The 15,400-nt window shown below is 48.6% G+C and overlaps 10 protein-coding genes across 10 annotated transcripts; 6 read left to right on the top strand and 4 right to left on the bottom strand.

The window, feature by feature from the left end:
* Nucleotides 1-204: 204 nt before the first annotated feature.
* BABINDRAFT_35951 (uncharacterized protein) lies at nucleotides 205-482 on the top strand (the record flags this gene model as incomplete). Its single annotated transcript, XM_019131743.1, has 2 exons — nucleotides 205-295; nucleotides 343-482. 2 exons carry the CDS (start codon nucleotides 205-207, stop codon nucleotides 480-482), a joined length of 231 nt encoding a protein of 76 aa, XP_018985620.1.
* Nucleotides 483-704: 222 nt separating this feature from the next.
* BABINDRAFT_161253 (uncharacterized protein) lies at nucleotides 705-1,228 on the top strand. The gene has a single exon (XM_019128719.1). The coding sequence runs from the start codon at nucleotides 751-753 to the stop codon at nucleotides 1,003-1,005; it is 255 nt and encodes an 84-aa protein (XP_018985619.1). The 5' UTR covers nucleotides 705-750; the 3' UTR covers nucleotides 1,006-1,228.
* A 48-nt stretch (nucleotides 1,229-1,276) lies between these two features.
* BABINDRAFT_161252 (uncharacterized protein) lies at nucleotides 1,277-2,973 on the top strand. The gene has a single exon (XM_019128718.1). It carries the CDS (start codon nucleotides 1,310-1,312, stop codon nucleotides 2,705-2,707), a length of 1,398 nt encoding a protein of 465 aa, XP_018985618.1. The 5' UTR covers nucleotides 1,277-1,309; the 3' UTR covers nucleotides 2,708-2,973.
* A 217-nt stretch (nucleotides 2,974-3,190) lies between these two features.
* Nucleotides 3,191-6,805, top strand: GEF2 (Gef2p). Its single transcript, XM_019128717.1, has one exon. The coding sequence runs from the start codon at nucleotides 3,356-3,358 to the stop codon at nucleotides 6,482-6,484; it is 3,129 nt and encodes a 1,042-aa protein (XP_018985617.1). The 5' UTR covers nucleotides 3,191-3,355; the 3' UTR covers nucleotides 6,485-6,805.
* BABINDRAFT_166636 (uncharacterized protein) lies at nucleotides 6,746-8,542 on the bottom strand (the record flags this gene model as incomplete). The annotated part of the gene is made up of 1 exon (XM_019130444.1): nucleotides 6,746-8,542. One exon carries the CDS (start codon nucleotides 8,540-8,542, stop codon nucleotides 6,746-6,748), a length of 1,797 nt encoding a protein of 598 aa, XP_018985616.1.
* Nucleotides 8,543-8,638: 96 nt separating this feature from the next.
* On the bottom strand, nucleotides 8,639-8,879 carry BABINDRAFT_161250 (uncharacterized protein). The gene has a single exon (XM_019128716.1). It carries the CDS (start codon nucleotides 8,863-8,865, stop codon nucleotides 8,650-8,652), a length of 216 nt encoding a protein of 71 aa, XP_018985615.1. The 5' UTR covers nucleotides 8,866-8,879; the 3' UTR covers nucleotides 8,639-8,649.
* A 1,050-nt stretch (nucleotides 8,880-9,929) lies between these two features.
* Nucleotides 9,930-10,688, top strand: KAR4 (Kar4p; the record flags this gene model as incomplete). The annotated part of the gene is made up of 2 exons (XM_019130974.2): nucleotides 9,930-10,413; nucleotides 10,459-10,688. Coding segments are annotated over 2 exons (714 nt in total), but the record flags the coding sequence as incomplete, so codon positions are not given.
* A 72-nt stretch (nucleotides 10,689-10,760) lies between these two features.
* Nucleotides 10,761-11,876, bottom strand: BABINDRAFT_166634 (uncharacterized protein; the record flags this gene model as incomplete). The annotated part of the gene is made up of 1 exon (XM_019130443.1): nucleotides 10,761-11,876. The coding sequence occupies one exon, from the start codon at nucleotides 11,874-11,876 to the stop codon at nucleotides 10,761-10,763; it is 1,116 nt and encodes a 371-aa protein (XP_018985613.1).
* On the top strand, nucleotides 11,752-14,196 carry BABINDRAFT_131551 (KH domain-containing protein). Its single transcript, XM_019127045.1, has one exon. It carries the CDS (start codon nucleotides 12,046-12,048, stop codon nucleotides 14,152-14,154), a length of 2,109 nt encoding a protein of 702 aa, XP_018985612.1. The 5' UTR covers nucleotides 11,752-12,045; the 3' UTR covers nucleotides 14,155-14,196.
* Nucleotides 14,197-14,237: 41 nt separating this feature from the next.
* BABINDRAFT_166632 (uncharacterized protein) lies at nucleotides 14,238-14,993 on the bottom strand (the record flags this gene model as incomplete). The annotated part of the gene is made up of 1 exon (XM_019130442.1): nucleotides 14,238-14,993. One exon carries the CDS (start codon nucleotides 14,991-14,993, stop codon nucleotides 14,238-14,240), a length of 756 nt encoding a protein of 251 aa, XP_018985611.1.
* Nucleotides 14,994-15,400: the final 407 nt, after the last annotated feature.

Below are 15,400 nucleotides of genomic sequence, written 5' to 3'. Positions count from 1 at the left end.
TATTTTGAGTACTCTTGGACATGATAGATCACGCAGGTTGCAATGCAGGTTTGGAGCTGTAGCACGTGCATGACAGATAGCAATGAAGCCAGTGATGCACGCCACCGGTATGGGATGCGTTATCGATCCCCCTGTTTAAACTCCTTTCGTTCCATCTCTTCATTAACCGATAATATCAATATACCCAATCACATTTCTATTATTATGCACGCTAGAGACTGGTTTCTTGCCGTTATTGCCTTCTTCTTACCCCCAGTGGCTGTCTTTGTCAAGCGCGGCTTCTTCAGCGCCGACTGTATGTATCTCCTCTGTCCAGCCCGGTGCAGCACTAACGCCTTCTAGTTTTGATCAACATTGTCCTTTTGCTTCTTGGGTTTGTTCCCGGATTGATCCACGCGTGGTACATTATCGCCCAGTATCCATACACCGAGGGTGACCGAGTAATGCTTCACTCTGATAACGAGGGATACGGGGCTGTCTAGCCCTAGCTGCTATGCGTCAGCCATAACAGACTTTTTTTTTATATATATCTACCAAACAGATCTTTCATAAATTTTCTGTAGATGGCTTGGATCACTATCTTGGCCGGATATAACAATAGCTCTGAAAAGCATCCCTTCGGATTTAGCTGGTAGAGCGGGGTGTTGAAGCTTCTGCTTAGTGCCATCGGTGGTCACCCATTTAGAGGTCTAAAGGTTTCCCGTAGAAAGCTGATATCCCGAAAGAGTAAATTTGGGGCAATAGGCTCTAATGCTCAAGGTACCTGGTGTAACCCTCACATTACAACTAGGCCGAAAAGGTTACGGGATACGTGCCATTCCTTCCAGTCACTTGAGATACAGGTGTAAAGACATCAGATTATGCTCATTTGGCGATGTCTGTGGATGTCAAATAAAATATCTATTGTGGTCTGGCCAAAACGCGAGCGGGAACCAAAACTCCATTTGCGATATGATCACGAAGGAAGGTTGGAGCTCTCTGGGAATATGGTTTCCTTTACTTTAAAGTCATTAATGGAACTCCAGCGAGTGTATAAGTCTCAATTTGCACGCCATAAAAGGGCAAATTAACCGTTATAATCACCAATTCAATCCCAAAATATCATGGATCAGCCCAGCACATTTTTGTCAAAGCCCAGATCGTACCCCAGGTTCATATCTTATCGCCGAAAGTCGTGTGCGACAGTCCTTATCGCTGTCGGCTGCCCGTTAGAGGATAGCGAATTTTAAAGTTTTGGCGTCTGTGACATTGACATACGGCCGAAACACAATGAACCCTTAGAGACATTCCCCTAAACGGTATCCATAAGATGGCATATCCGATGGATGTCGTCCACTGGTCCAGCACTACGGTTGCCGCAGCCTGCCTTCCTGAACAAGATGTAGAGCCGCCGAGCAAGCGCCGAAAGCGCGAGATATTGCAAACATCCACTCCGGTATCAGCACCAGAGACGCCTGTTCACACTTCTGATGACAACATAGGTGAGTTTGGTCACTTTATTGCTGATTTCCCCAACGAGATCATACATCATATACTCCGATATCTCTCACAGACCGACTTGATCAACTTGTCATCTTCCACAAAAACGTTCAGAGGGCGATTTCTCAGCCTTGTCTTTGCCAAAATCAAAGTACATTGGCACGACTTGGATGCAGCCTCTTCCTCAGAGCGCAACCTTTCACTGTTCCCACATACAGCATACGCTCGCAAGATCCGGTTTCTCGACTCCAGTCCGGGACCTGAGTGGAACCTCAACCTTGGCACACATTTGTTCCAGCTTGCTCCGTCCGCCAACGAACTAGAGTTTAGGTTACTCAACTCCTCTTCGTGGCTAAAGTATAAAGACGTTGATATCCCCATTACCATGATCACCTTGGCAAATATCAACCAGTCGCCGGCTTTGCACAAACACTTGTTTGACCTCAATCATTTGCGAAACTTTACCCAGTTGACCGACGTAACGCTCCGGGGCTTTAACGTGAGGTGGAGAGATCTGGATGACAACGTAACCCCGCGGGTCAAAACCCTCAAACTTGTGGATTGCACGTGGGAGTATCCGTTCACGATGACGCAGTTTGACCCGCACCACTCGCTTCAGAAACTCACAGTGTCTTATACCCATAACAACTCATTCGTACTTTCGGAGCGATTTCAGGACTTTCTCAAATTTCTGGCATTTATACTGGAGCTGGGGAAGACGGAACAGCTCTTTCCAAGCCTCCAAAGCTTGGAGATCTCTTTCTCCAACTTTGACAAGCCACCCAGCTTGAACTCTCTGGTTTTCAACGATCTAACCCACTACCTCCAGGTGTTTGATTCCTCTACTGGCAAAGTTTTTCGGCTCCCGGACAGTGCTCATCCGCCTGTTCTCATTGAATCCTTCAAACTACCCAGCCTCCGTGAGTTACGGTTGCTTGGCTGGCAGGTGAACAATTTCCAGGACTTTTACCATCACCATTTGTTGCCGATGCTTCAACCGAAACAGTGCGGATGGGATCCAGTGGCTGAGCGGATGCAAGCGCTCATGTTGCTGCTCGCTGGTCTGGACTCTGCGGGACGCAAACCGTTGTATGACTACAAACCCGTGAAATTGCCTCTGTTGCGAAGGTTGGATCTAACGGTTGCCAATAAAGTTCAGATAGCAGGGTACAAGCGGATAGATGCAGATGATGGCCAGTTTGTCTTGACAGTGAGACGGGCCGATTAATTTCGATAAAAATTAATGGCGTTAAGGATTTGGAATTAGTGCTAGTAAAAGTGCCTTTTAGCACTTACAGCACGTGGCTGTAGATACCGACTTCAGTGGGGATTTTGTCGTTGATTTGTAAGAAACAATACTTTACGTCAAGAAGAACTTACATCGTAGTTAAGCTATGTTCTCCCGTGGCACGGTGTCAATTCTTCGATCAACTACGGAAATTGAATGATGCAACATACAGAATCGCGAGTTTTTTTCAATCTATTCTGTTTGGGGAGTCAGAAGTTCAGAAATTGCGACATTTCGGTGATTCAGTCTATTTAGGCGAACCTGTGAGAGTGACACAAAATCATCAACTCATAAAAACGCTTTTATTTTGGCTTCTTTGACCGACACATGACGCGTGCAGGGCCCGGATAATCCTATCTATCACGTGATAAAACCCTACATGTGAAATCTTTCTACGTCATTGTTCGTTATCGCCAGGTAATCCTGTAACCAAGAGAACAATCCAAACAGTCTTGGCATCAGCTTTATCTCTAGATTAAAACACCCTTCTGCGCAGAACATAACTCATACGTTTACAGACTATCCCTCCGACAATACCAGTAATATTTACGGCCCTCGCATTTCCGTTACGGTCTCCAACAGATCACAATGCACAAAAGTCAACGATCAGTGGATGAGCTTTTGCCCCTCCCCGATGCCCTGACACCAAAGAAAAATAGCACCCACAGAAGACCTCTCAACAAGAGAGTTCAGTCGACGCTGCTCCTTTCCGTGTCGGGTCTCAGCCCCTCCGTGTTCCTCCATAGGCTCGAAGGGTCGGATACGGAGCGAGATTCAGACCATGACGGGCTTCTGCCATTGCGAAAAGCCGGAAAGCATGCCAACTCCAAATTTACCAGCATTGACATCCGGTCGCCGATGCTCCCGCACCACTCAGATGACTACTTTGCCATAGAACCTTCACAGTTACTCAACCGGCCCTTTCACCTTGAGCACCCTCCTCAGGCCACCCACACGCCGCCAGTAGCGTCAGTTACCGAACTGGATGCACCGCGAACCCCGCTCCTTCACCCATCCGGTTCACGCAACAGTTTCTACCTGGCGATACAACCTGTGAAGAAGAGGTCGCGCTTGGGCTTCAAACGCCTTTATTATAACGACTTCACCACCATCGACTGGGTCAACTCGTTTATCCTGAAGAACCGTGACGAATGGGAGTTACGCAAGCGTGGGGAAAACTCCCTCCGCGGAAAGGTATTCATGCTCTTCAACAAGTTCCAGAGCTACATTCTCATCACCCTCTTTTCGTTCTGTTTCGCCCTCCTCGCGTTCTTGATCGACAAGTTCGAGAGTTTTCTTGTAGGGTTCAAGAACGGGTATTGTGTGGGGAACTGGACCTACTCCTACGAAACTTGTTGCGCCCCCAGCCACTCTCCCCTCCCACCGAATGGCTTCAGGGCCCAGAACCCGCATTTCAGCGAACAGTGCAGCCAATGGCGCTCCTGGTCGGAAGTGGTGGACTTTGGCATCTTCATCAACATCGACTGGAGTGTGTACATTTTTCTCAGCATCACCCTCGCGCTCTTTTCTGTTCTTGTCAGTTTAACCACCAAGACCGCCACCTCTCCCTCGCGTCGGAACTCCATTGTCGCCCCCACATACCTTTATACTGCCGTGGGCTCGGGTGTCCCTGAGGTGAAAACCATCCTCCTGGGGTTTGTGATCCGAAAGTTCTTGGGAACTTACACACTTATCGCCAAGACCGTGGCATTGGTGTTTGCGATTGCACTGGGCATGTCCCTCGGAAAAGAAGGTCCGTATGTGCACTTGGCGACTTGCGTGGGGAACATCCTCTGCCGCTTTTTTCCAGCCATCCACAATAACGAATACCGGAAGAAGCTGATTCTCACCGCATCTTGCTCGGCCGGCGTCGCCCTTGCCTTTGGATCACCCCTAGGAGGGGTGCTCTTTACTCTCGAGGAGATCGACAACTACCTCCCGGCAAAGCAGCTTTTCAAGATCTTCTTCTGTGCGGTGCTCTCGACAATTTTCCTCAAGTTTCTCAATCCCTACGGCACGGGAAAGGCGGTCTTGTTCGCCGTCAAATACGCCTCAGAGTGGAAACTGGCTGAACTTGTGTGCTTTGTGGTTATCGGGGCCTGCGGGGGTATTTTTGGTGCCGCCTTCGTGAAGTTTGTCCGGTGGTGGCCAACCAAGTTCCGCACCCTCAGGTTTATTGAAAACCGTCCCGTCAGAGAGGTTATGCTAGTGGCTCTTCTTACCTCTCTTGTCACGTTTGGGAACCCGTACACGGAGAAGGCAATCCCCGAACTCATGCTTGATCTTGCCACCTCCTGCACCAAGGAGAACTGGAACCAGTCGTTGTGCCCCACCAACATGTATGATCTCGTTTCGGAGTTGAGACGGCTTTCGCTCGCCTTTGTGTTCAAACTTGTGTTGACGGGCATCACCTTTGGCTTGAAAGTGCCTTCCGGTGTCTACGTCCCTAGCATGGTCATAGGAGCGTTGTTTGGTCGCGTGTTTGCGCTTATGTTGGAGTACTTGAACTACAACCACCCCTCCCTGATGGTGTTGTTTTGCGAAGCCAGCGGAGAAGACACGGGATTGATTACATGCGTTGACTCGGGGATCTACTCGTTAATTGCTGCCGGTGCCTTTATGGCCGGTGTTACTCGCATGAACATCACTCTCGTGATCATCCTCTTCGAGTTGACCTCCTCCTACACGTACGTGATCCCTATTTCCATCGCTATTGCTGTTTCCAATTGGGTGGCAACGGCGTTGGAGCCCCTTTCGTTGTACGAATCCTTGCTTGTGAAAAACAACTATCCCTTTATCCACCACGAGGGGCCGTTCGACCCTCTGGTGACGGTGGGGGATATTTTGATGGATGAGGACACGGAGACGGTCAGTATCCATACCAAGAAAGGAGCAGACGAACTGTCAGGTGCTTCTATCAAGACGGGATCTGAGCAGACTCCGTTAGTTGCTGGTTCGCAGGCTCACTATCATTCATCGGGAACCGTTGAACGACTGAAAGGTACAGACACTGTGGTCCCCCAGAGACCAGGCCTCCACGCCACCCCTTCTGCGTGGCTGCGACACTTGGTCCAGAGTAATCTTCCGCAGTTCAACAGCTACTACCATGATATGGTTATCAATATCACAGAAGCGGCGTCTATCTCTTCGACTGAGTTGCTTTACAAGTTTTCGATCCTCCAGCGGCGCGGGTTGATTGATGGGTGTATCCCTATCATCAAGAGCGGCAAGTGCATTGGACTTATTCCCGGCCCGGAGCTAGAAATGCAGTTGGACAGATTGCGTGAGTTCTGCCTTGAGTATGGCATCGTGGGCGAAATTTACTGCTCCTTAACGAGGCACGGACAGCCAAAGAAGGGTCCCATTTTTGACTTGACGGAGGACCTGAGACTGGTGGAGTTTGGTGACCAATCCCTGACGCATTCGTGGTTGTACAACGACGCCGTCTTGTATCAGTTGCAGGAGACCTTGAACCATCTTGTTAGTGAGGAGGAAAAGCACGTTATTCTTCTTATTTTCAGCCAGTTGGTGGACTTGAGTCGAATCGTTGACTATAATCCGATTTTCATCAACTCAGACGCGGATTTGTCGTTAGTGGAGTTGATGTTTGGGCAGTTGGGAACCCGTAGTCTTATTTTGCTTAAGGACGGAGACTTCTTTGGCGTTTTGCACAAGAAGATTTTTATTGACTATTGCAGACGGAAGCTACGTCATTGAGAGACCATTATCGTTTCTGTAACTCACATACACACCGTGGTTGAGTCATTGTTTGTCCTGCTAGTACCAATTGGTGTAAGCGTTTTGGAGCAGAACGGTCCGTTTCCAATCACACTGAGCCTGCTGTAAATGTTGGTCCTAAGATACAAAATCACACAAAATTCTGTTGAATAGATCTTGGATTTATAAAGGCAAATTACCTCGGGTACGTGACGAAAATAATTGATACCCTAAAGAACGTTCAAGACAATAGATGTATTGTCATAACGCCGAAGACACACTCATAAGTGCGAGTAACTTTGTGCAACAATAAAAATTGAGGTAAAACGTATTAAAGAGCTTCAAGTTCAACGGTAAATTGGACTGTAAACTTTCACCCGAATCGGCATCCCCCCATTTGTTGATTCCGTCCACAAGTGGCTTAGTAGCTGCGTTAATTAGGATTTGGTTAAACTTGTTTAAAACTGACTCAGGCGGTGGAATATGTACGGCATGACGGATAGGAGTAGAGTCTGAGATAGGATGTTCCCCAAGGGTAGGTTTGTAGTGGACATAAGAATCGTACAAATAAGTGGTAATTTGGAAAGAAACGCATGTTTCGTGTGTCCGCAGACTGAAAGGAGATTCACAAAGAAACGTCTCCGTGGCTCCATCACACCCTTGCGTAAGGAAGTTCAGAATCGACCCTTGCTTGTAGCAGAGCATGTTCAAGATCAACTCCACGAGTTCCACGTTCACCAGGATATGATTAAAAAAGAATCTGGCCAAACAGAATTTTGTTATTACCCCAAAGAGTGCATCCTCATCGAACACAAGAATCCCAGCAGAAAATCCGTCCCTCTTTCCTTTAAGCCGTTCTATCCTCTTTCTGGATACTTTCAAATGGTTCGCTACCTGGGAATGAGGAATGTTTTCTGATTGAGTGAGTCTGATGACATTTCTGGTGACAAAACTGCTACAACCACGAGGCAGAGAAGGAATGATGTTGTCGTGACAGAAAACTGATTGAACAACCTCTTCACTGCAGTATCTAACGATTGTGTTCAACATTTTCAAGACAGCCGTGCTGGTGACAACGTTACCACGGGCCATCGATTCCGTTATCACCGCTTGAAACTCCTTGCTGTTGAGCTGCGCCATGGCTATCCTCTCTCCTCCTGGAATCTCACAGAGATATGTTATAGAGGAGCAGGCTAAAGCTAGAATGGGTTCCTGATAGTCAAAGGCTGCATGAAAGTACCCAACTATGGCCTCGGTGTACTCGTGTCGCATGCAATCTAAAATAGTTCTGCAAACCAAGCTAGACTCATGCACAGAGCTCTGAAGCTCCACCACGAAGTTTAGGTTCTCTAGATGACGTGCCAAATTGGGGTTTGAAGCTGGTACAAATGTATGCAAATTATGGTTTAATGCTGGGAAACAATAATCACTGTAACAGACTTGGTTGAAACCGGATACGAGACATGTTAGAATAACCTCCGGGAAGTCACATTTCTGAAACCAAGCTTGTAACATTGCACTACTCCCAGTAACCTGGCACAAGCTGACTATTCCAGATTGAGCTGTCGCATAAAACCCATCTATAAATAGAAACTCCTTTAGTAACTCATAAATCGGCAAATACTGGGGGCCTCCGGATAGAGGTATAGTGCCTGGAATACGAGTTTTATGCAAATAAAACATGATATCAGGGTCGGATTGGAATGGAAACCAGCTCTCAAGGAAAACTGGAGTTAACGCATACATTAGGCATAGCTTTTCGACAAGCGCTAGAAGTTTTGGAACTTGGGCCGTCCGTAAATGGTGGTAATTCATCAAGCCCATACAGAAGACCCCGAAGATCTTACTTAAATAATCAGCATTGATGAACACCCAATCAGAATGGGCTTCATCGGAACACTCTTCAATCAAATGACCGTAGATTCCAAGGTAGAGATCAAAGAGCTCGGTGGGTAAACGGTGGATTTGGAAGTGGCCTAGTAATGAGAAGAGGTCGTAGTGCACTAGCAGATAAACACGAGGAAGGTCCTTGGTTTTCTTCTCCACGTGCAATAGCATATGAAAGACCTTCTGCAAATTATATGTAATGCTCTCAAACCCCGAATGCTGCGATATTTACCATTAGTACTCTACAGCGCGTATTTGGCTGTACCCCCTCCGCCGTCTCAGAATGCTCGTATAGAAATCATCTCGTTAAGCGAACTTCGGAGGATAGTGAAACATACGTAAACAAAGGCGCTGACGATCGCCTGAGAGGTTTCCTGAAGGAGATATACCAAAGGTGACTCTGCCTTTGGGGGCCGCTCCCTCCCAATCCCCGTTGGCTTCTTCGAGGGTTTCCAGAGTCTCTTTAACGAATGCAGATCAGTGATGAGGGTCATCTCAGATAGCTGCGTGGACACAATAAGCTGGACTCAAAGCAGGCATCTAAGATCTGCTACATAAGCCACGCCCCAGGAAGCTGTATCCGTAAAATTGAGCCTATCTCTGTCAAAGTGCCTCCCCGTCTGCACTGCACACGAAGGGCGCTACAGAAATCTGATGCATATGGGGCACTCTATTGGTGCATAGGCGTAGAGCACAAACACAAACGGGCCAAAAGAGCGCGACACACCGTCCTATGACGTTTCAGATTCTCAATAACCTCTCGTACTAACTGGTTACATAATTTAGATATGGACAGTCTAAAACCTAAAATGGATAGCCTGGCTCAGCGGGGTGGACCAGGCGTCCTGACAAGCCCCTGGCCAGACCCGGATACTAAAACGCGAAACCTGAAACGGGACAACTGCATAAGCAGTTTCGGGCGTAAAAACACCATCAACCCCCATTCCAGAGCATGCGTGTGCTTTATGGTTTCCTGGCAAAATCCAGACTGTAAAGTGGAACGTGATCCAAACGAGTGGTTTCCAGATCCTAAAACCTGGGTTCACGTTCGTTTCGACCGTGGTAGCACCTGGTGCATTGTTGGAACTCGTCAGAGACAGAGTCACGCTGTATATCGCCGTTGGTGTCCTATTCAATCGTTACAATGGGGACACAATCGGATAGTTCTCATTCTTGGCATATGAAACCCTATATATAGAAGCATCTGGTTCGCTCCACCCATCTTGACAGGGAGACTAAAAGAAAAAAAGACACTGTGCTGTTTCCCACGATGCATTTAATGGCCGAATCCTTTTGTTCAGACACACATGTCTTCCCATTGGACCATTACTATAACCAGGATAAATTGCAGAAACACCAGGAATCTCACCTCACATATTCACTCGGAACTATCTGGAAAAGCCCGTCCACCACCATCCCATCCCACATAATGAGCTCAAGTGGAGATACGTCTCACAGAAAGACTGTCCCACAAGCGGCCCAGGGATCTGGCACCTTTCCCCCACCACTAAACATTCAGGACACCCCGAAAGACGAAGAAGATCCACCGGAAAGTGCTTACCCGAAGCAACAAACTTTATTCCGCTTGAAGGAACGAGATCAGAGCACGGCCCAACAACCGCTGTACGGCTGTCGGGTGCGGCCGAAAGACGTGTGCTCCACCTTGGTCAAGTGGATCCTCAGGGATAAGCTACAGTTCGACGTGGTCATGATTGGCACCCTAGCCGAAAATCAGTTTATTTATCCATTGCTTGCACAGCTTCCGATCCACAAGCTCTGCTCCAAAGCCGGCTCCCTCTTCATCTGGGCTTCGGCCCAAAAGATTCAGGAACTTTCAAGCATTCTCAACAGCGCCTCCTGGAGTAAGCAATTTAGACGGTCTGAGGAGTTGGTCTTTATGGCTATCGGACAGGATTCGCCGCTCTATCCGGGGCCGGTTCCAGATTCCACCGCGGAGCCGGTCCAATGGCATTGTTGGATGTGTGTGACACAGTCTGCTAAAATGTCTCTGGATTACCGGCTGGTCAACTGCCACATTGATAGTACTCTGGCGGATTCGGCAACCTTCATGCTGTCGTACAACACAGCAACCAGCACCGTCTCCTCGTCCTTTGAACCCAAATCATGCATCCCTAGCCAGCTATACAAGGTAGCTGAAAGCTTTTCCACCAAGGAACGAAGACTCCACATTATCCCCTCGCATATCGGAGGCCAAACACCGATCAAACTAAGACCAGGATGGGTCATTTTGGCGCCTGACGTCACCCAGGACAATTTCCGAGCATCGACGTACATGGAGAGTACGCGGGGCTTGTAGGGATAACTCCTATGTAATATTAGAAAGCTAGTATTAGCCACCCGAATATATTTATCAGAACAGAGTTGTAGGCTACTGGTGGACAAACAGCTGCATGAAGTAGTTGATCGGGTCTGCAGAGCGATTTGCTCTCTGGATAATTTGGGTAGCGCTCCCCGCTTCTGACAGGGGCTCGACGCGCAAAATGGTGAAGTTGGTCTTGGACATGTGCAACGTAAGGGGTGCCCTATCTCTTATTTTCATGACGAGCTTGAAGCTATGCTCGTCCAGAGGCAAGATATCTAGATCCTCGATGGTTGGATTGGAGAAGGAGCACCAGATGTTGATCAATTCGTTGAGCCATTTGTCCGCCTTGGACCGCGCATCACCGAGCAGGCCGGTTGCGTCGGACTTCGCCCTGGCTGCTTCCGCAAGAAGCCTCTCCTCCTCGATGGTACGAACCAACCCTCTGTTCTGGTCGGTGAGCTCCTTAAGCGTGGATTTGCTACTCGCAAGAGCCGATTCGGCCTCGTGGGCCTCACTTTGCGCAGCACCAACCGTCACATCAAGTTGGGTAATGCCCTGCCTCTTCAACTGGATCTGTGATTTAATATCAGGAATGGTGGACGCCGAATGGCTCTCACCCGGTTCCCCTGTCTGCTTCAACAAATCGTTGATCTGCAGCAAGGTGTTGTCTTCATTGTTCCAGTCCTCATTCTCAAGCTGGTCGATTTCCGCCTGCATCGCTGCAATGGCTTGCATCCCATTGGAGATTTCGGCGATGTTTGAGTCCAACTGCCGGTTCTCGATCAAAACCTCCGCCGAAAGAGCCTCGAGCTGCTTCGACCGCTGCTCTACGCTTGCCTTCTTGGTTCTGAGGCCCTGCTTCAACGCGCTTGTTTGTTGGTCAATTTCCGCGAGGTCGCTATTGTCGATGTACCGCGGTGGGTTGTCAAGAATAATCCGCAAGAATTTTTCCTTGGTTTCTTGCTCGAGGTACTGGAACTTGAGCTGTTTATACAACTCCTTCTTCTGCTTGATGTCATCGTCGATGGCTTTGGGGTTCACGAACTCTCCCTCAATGGTCTGGGAGCCCGTCTCGTGGAAGTTGTTGATGTTGTTGATGCCCCTCTCGAAGTCTTCTTTGGCCAGACTGAGGCTTAACCCAGCCTGTTTATCGCGAATTTCTTGTAAGCTTTTTTCCGACATGCTGTTGTATGGTATGGGAAGTGTCACCACAGCGTTCTGCAAAACGTAAACAAAAAAAAATAGCCGCCAGGCACATGCCAAACCTCCTGCATACTGTCCCATTGCATCTTCAAATATCTTGCACTAGAAACCTCATTACGTTAAACCATTTATCTCTCACACATATACCATGAACCGGTTTATGAGACCTGTGACCAGGTTTTCCCGTTTGCTATGTTTTTCCAGAGGCTACTCCGTGGACAAGCAGTTTGACTTGTTTGGGGACATCTCGATAATCAAGCAAGACGTGCCCGTTGCAGCCAATTTCCTCAGGCACATCACCAACACCGGATCCTGGTGGGCAGATCTTGTCAAGACCAAAACCACAGCTGCCGTTGAATACGATCTGAAGCACTGCATCATCAGGGGTGACGACTCAACCAGTGTCGCTGCGGCCAAGTCCATGCTCGATGGACGGCTCCACAACCTCCAGGAGCTCATGGTTATTTTCCCGCTTCCTCCAAAGTTTGCAAGTTTTTTTGATAACTTGGAAAGTTTGCAGAAGTCTACCAATACCACGGTGATCTTGGTTCCGGGAAGAGAAAATGCCCCTGAGTTGATCATTCTAGGAGACAGCAGGGGAGAGGTGCAGCTAGCGCTCAAGCATGTTCAGACACGACTTATGAATTTAAAGAGTTACTCGAAGGAAATCATGGTGCTGCACTTGATTATCGATTCGTTGCGACGCGATAACCAGTTGGAAGCCCTACAGAAAACAACTCGGACCACCATCCAGGTACAGCCGCAAATCGATGCTGATTACCGCAAGACCGTAAGCATCGTCTCTGCATATGAGAACGGCACAAGGGAGGTGGAACGCTTCTTTAACGAAAAAGCCGAGTCGATGAGCTGTGTAGCACACCGACTTATGGTGGACTACACCACGATTGACCTCCTCACCCAGCCCATCAGCGCGAGCTCAAAGTACTCCACGCTCAAGAAGATCGAGGCCATAACCAGCACCACCATAACCGTCGGAACGGTCATCGATACAGAGAACAAGTGCGAGGTGCTTATATCCGGGTCGTGCAAGGAAGACGCGGAAGAAGCCTTGAGCATTCTCGGGGCAACCATCACCAGTTTCTCGCAAAATACAGCCACCTTGAGCGTCCCAAAGGACATTGCGTATCAACTTGTGGGGCGTAACGGGCTCTCTGTGTTTGACTTGGCCAGCTTCCGTGGTGTCACCTTCAGCTCCACGCCTGAGCGCAGCGGAGACTTGGTGAAGATGGCCATCCAAGCCGAGGACAGGTTCCAGTTGGAGGAAGTGCGAGACAAGATTGAGAGCTTTTTGGCGAGATTCAAGCACGTGGCGCTTCCAGGCGTGAGTTCGGCGTACATGAAGGTGTTGATGGGGTTGAAGAATAGCTCCAGCTTCCAGGAGATCCAAAAGACGACCAGCTCACGTATCAACACCACGCGCGATCCTGTGAGTGGCGAGCACACTGTCAACATTTTTGCGGAAAACGATACCGACGCGAAAAAATGTCTTGCTCTTGTGAGTGAGAGGTTGGAGCTATTGAGGCAAGGTGCGGCGCATGTTCTGTTCCCTTACAAGTATAAAGACACGTTTACAGGGTTCCGAAAGCACTATATTCTTCAAGCCCAGGTCTCGTCCAACGTGGATATCACCATGAAGACACCTGTGGCGTCCATTTCTGCCGGGAAACCGGCCGACATTGGTCCCGAGGAAACCGTGGAGCTCACTATTGTGGGCGACAACGCGGCTGCTAATCGACAACTCGGTGAGATGTTTCGGAACCGTTTAGATACCATTGCTGCGCTTGCCCAAGAATTCACCTTTCCAGAATACCTTCTAGATGCGTTTTTGTTCCACGATCTGTTCAAGCTAGGAAGTTTAAAAGAGGCAACCAAGACGACTATTTACATATACAGACAGGCCCATGAGATCCGCTTGGTTGTGTGTGGGCTTGAACCGGGGCTCACCTCTGAGTGCAGCAACGCCATCAGAGAGCGGATCGGTGTGTACACAAAGTCCCACCAGGTGTTTACCAGCACCAGAGCCTTTGCGCAAGTGTTGATCGGGCCGAACGGGGCGAGAATTGACAAAATCCAGAAGAGCACCAACTGTTCTATTTCTCTCACAGAGATGCCTGGTAGACGCTCCGAGATTCATGTCATGAGTAACGATCCAAAGAGCGTCCAAATGGGAATGAAGTTGTTGAGAGATTTACTGCTGGCGCTTGAAGAGAGCAATGCCAGTGCTGAGAGACAATAGTCTGTAAATATGCGTTGACCCCAGGTTTATTATATCTTCCTTGTTGGGGAGACACTATTGTAATTAGCTTACGTTCGTATTGATTATAAGTAATCGTACATCCGCCCTTTCCGAAGCTTCCTGGTTACTCTGGCACCACTAAGCCCGCAACTAAGTAATGCGACTCCGGCCCTCTGTGTAAGCATACTGGTGCCCGAGGCTAAGTTTTGGTAGTAGAAATCGTAGGCGACGGCGGCCAATTCGATCGTCAACCGCACAACACCCCAGTCCAACTTGGAGATTCGCAGATGGATCTTACGAGAGATGATCTTGTCGAAGGCGTCATTCGATGGAACCGTAGCCTTTCCTTCTAGTTCGGCCAATTCCTTGGTGAGTCCAAGGACACTCCGGAAGATAAGCACAAGTTTACGGACCACTCTGCGAAGCACCACCAATCTCAAAACGCCAAGCAAGATGTTGAACCGTTTGCCGAAGGTTCCAAACCCCAGATCATCGTCCAAACGGCGCGCGATAGGAGATGCGTTGTGTTTGGCATAGTAGCGGATCGCAGCGTATACCACCTGCAACACAATGTTACCAGAATCTAGTAGCGCCAAGAGGTAGGGAAATTTCGATGGGGCTTCCTCCAGAGGAACGGCAAGGTCCATTGGTTGTTGGAGGTCAGAGGCGCTACTTCTTGCGCTAAGCTCTTCGTCGATTGGCAGGAGCATACCATCGTTATCAGCAACGGTTATCTGACTGGGGACAACGACCAAATCCAAGTCGGCAAGGGACCCCGCACTTTCTTCCAAAGGGATTATTCTCCCTTCATGGCTTTTTGCCCTGCTTTGTGGAGACATCCGTAAGAATTTTATATTGTCAATCGCTTCCGAAGAGGGGATCTATTTCTATCTAGGGGTAGAAATGCAAGAGGTTCAATAAGTATGTCACGTTTGTGCATGGCTAGTGATAGCTTCTGATCTGCAATATAGTGACGGTAAAGCTCTACCCCGGACTCCCGGAGCGCACGTTTTTCGTGAGCCCATCAGCGTGCCAGATATTACGGAACCTAAAACACGAGCCGAGGTCTAGAGCGCGGATTTCAGTCACGAAGGATAGGTAGTCGGATAGACCCAGGACAAGAACAAAACGTAAGATTGGTTTGATGCATAATTGATGAAAATTAAGGATTGCAAAGGGATAAAAAAATTATTCACCATGATTTTCTCATGCAGATCTAAGGTTTAAATAGAGCTCCACATCCTTC

This window comes from Babjeviella inositovora, assembly GCF_001661335.1.
Source record: "Babjeviella inositovora NRRL Y-12698 unplaced genomic scaffold BABINscaffold_5, whole genome shotgun sequence".
Taxonomy (NCBI): domain Eukaryota; kingdom Fungi; phylum Ascomycota; class Pichiomycetes; order Serinales; genus Babjeviella; species Babjeviella inositovora.
The sequence above is the reverse complement of the archived record's forward strand: the minus strand, read 5'-3'. Positions and strand labels throughout refer to the sequence as shown.

Excerpts from the sequence above, each read along its gene's own strand:
- BABINDRAFT_161253 (XM_019128719.1), top strand. The coding sequence starts at position 751 with ATGCTCAAGGTACCTGGTGTAACCCTCACATTACAACTAGGCCGAAAA.
- BABINDRAFT_161252 (XM_019128718.1), top strand. The coding sequence starts at position 1,310 with ATGGCATATCCGATGGATGTCGTCCACTGGTCCAGCACTACGGTTGCC.
- GEF2 (XM_019128717.1), top strand. The coding sequence starts at position 3,356 with ATGCACAAAAGTCAACGATCAGTGGATGAGCTTTTGCCCCTCCCCGAT.
- BABINDRAFT_161250 (XM_019128716.1), bottom strand. The coding sequence starts at position 8,865 with ATGACCCTCATCACTGATCTGCATTCGTTAAAGAGACTCTGGAAACCC.
- BABINDRAFT_131551 (XM_019127045.1), top strand. The coding sequence starts at position 12,046 with ATGAACCGGTTTATGAGACCTGTGACCAGGTTTTCCCGTTTGCTATGT.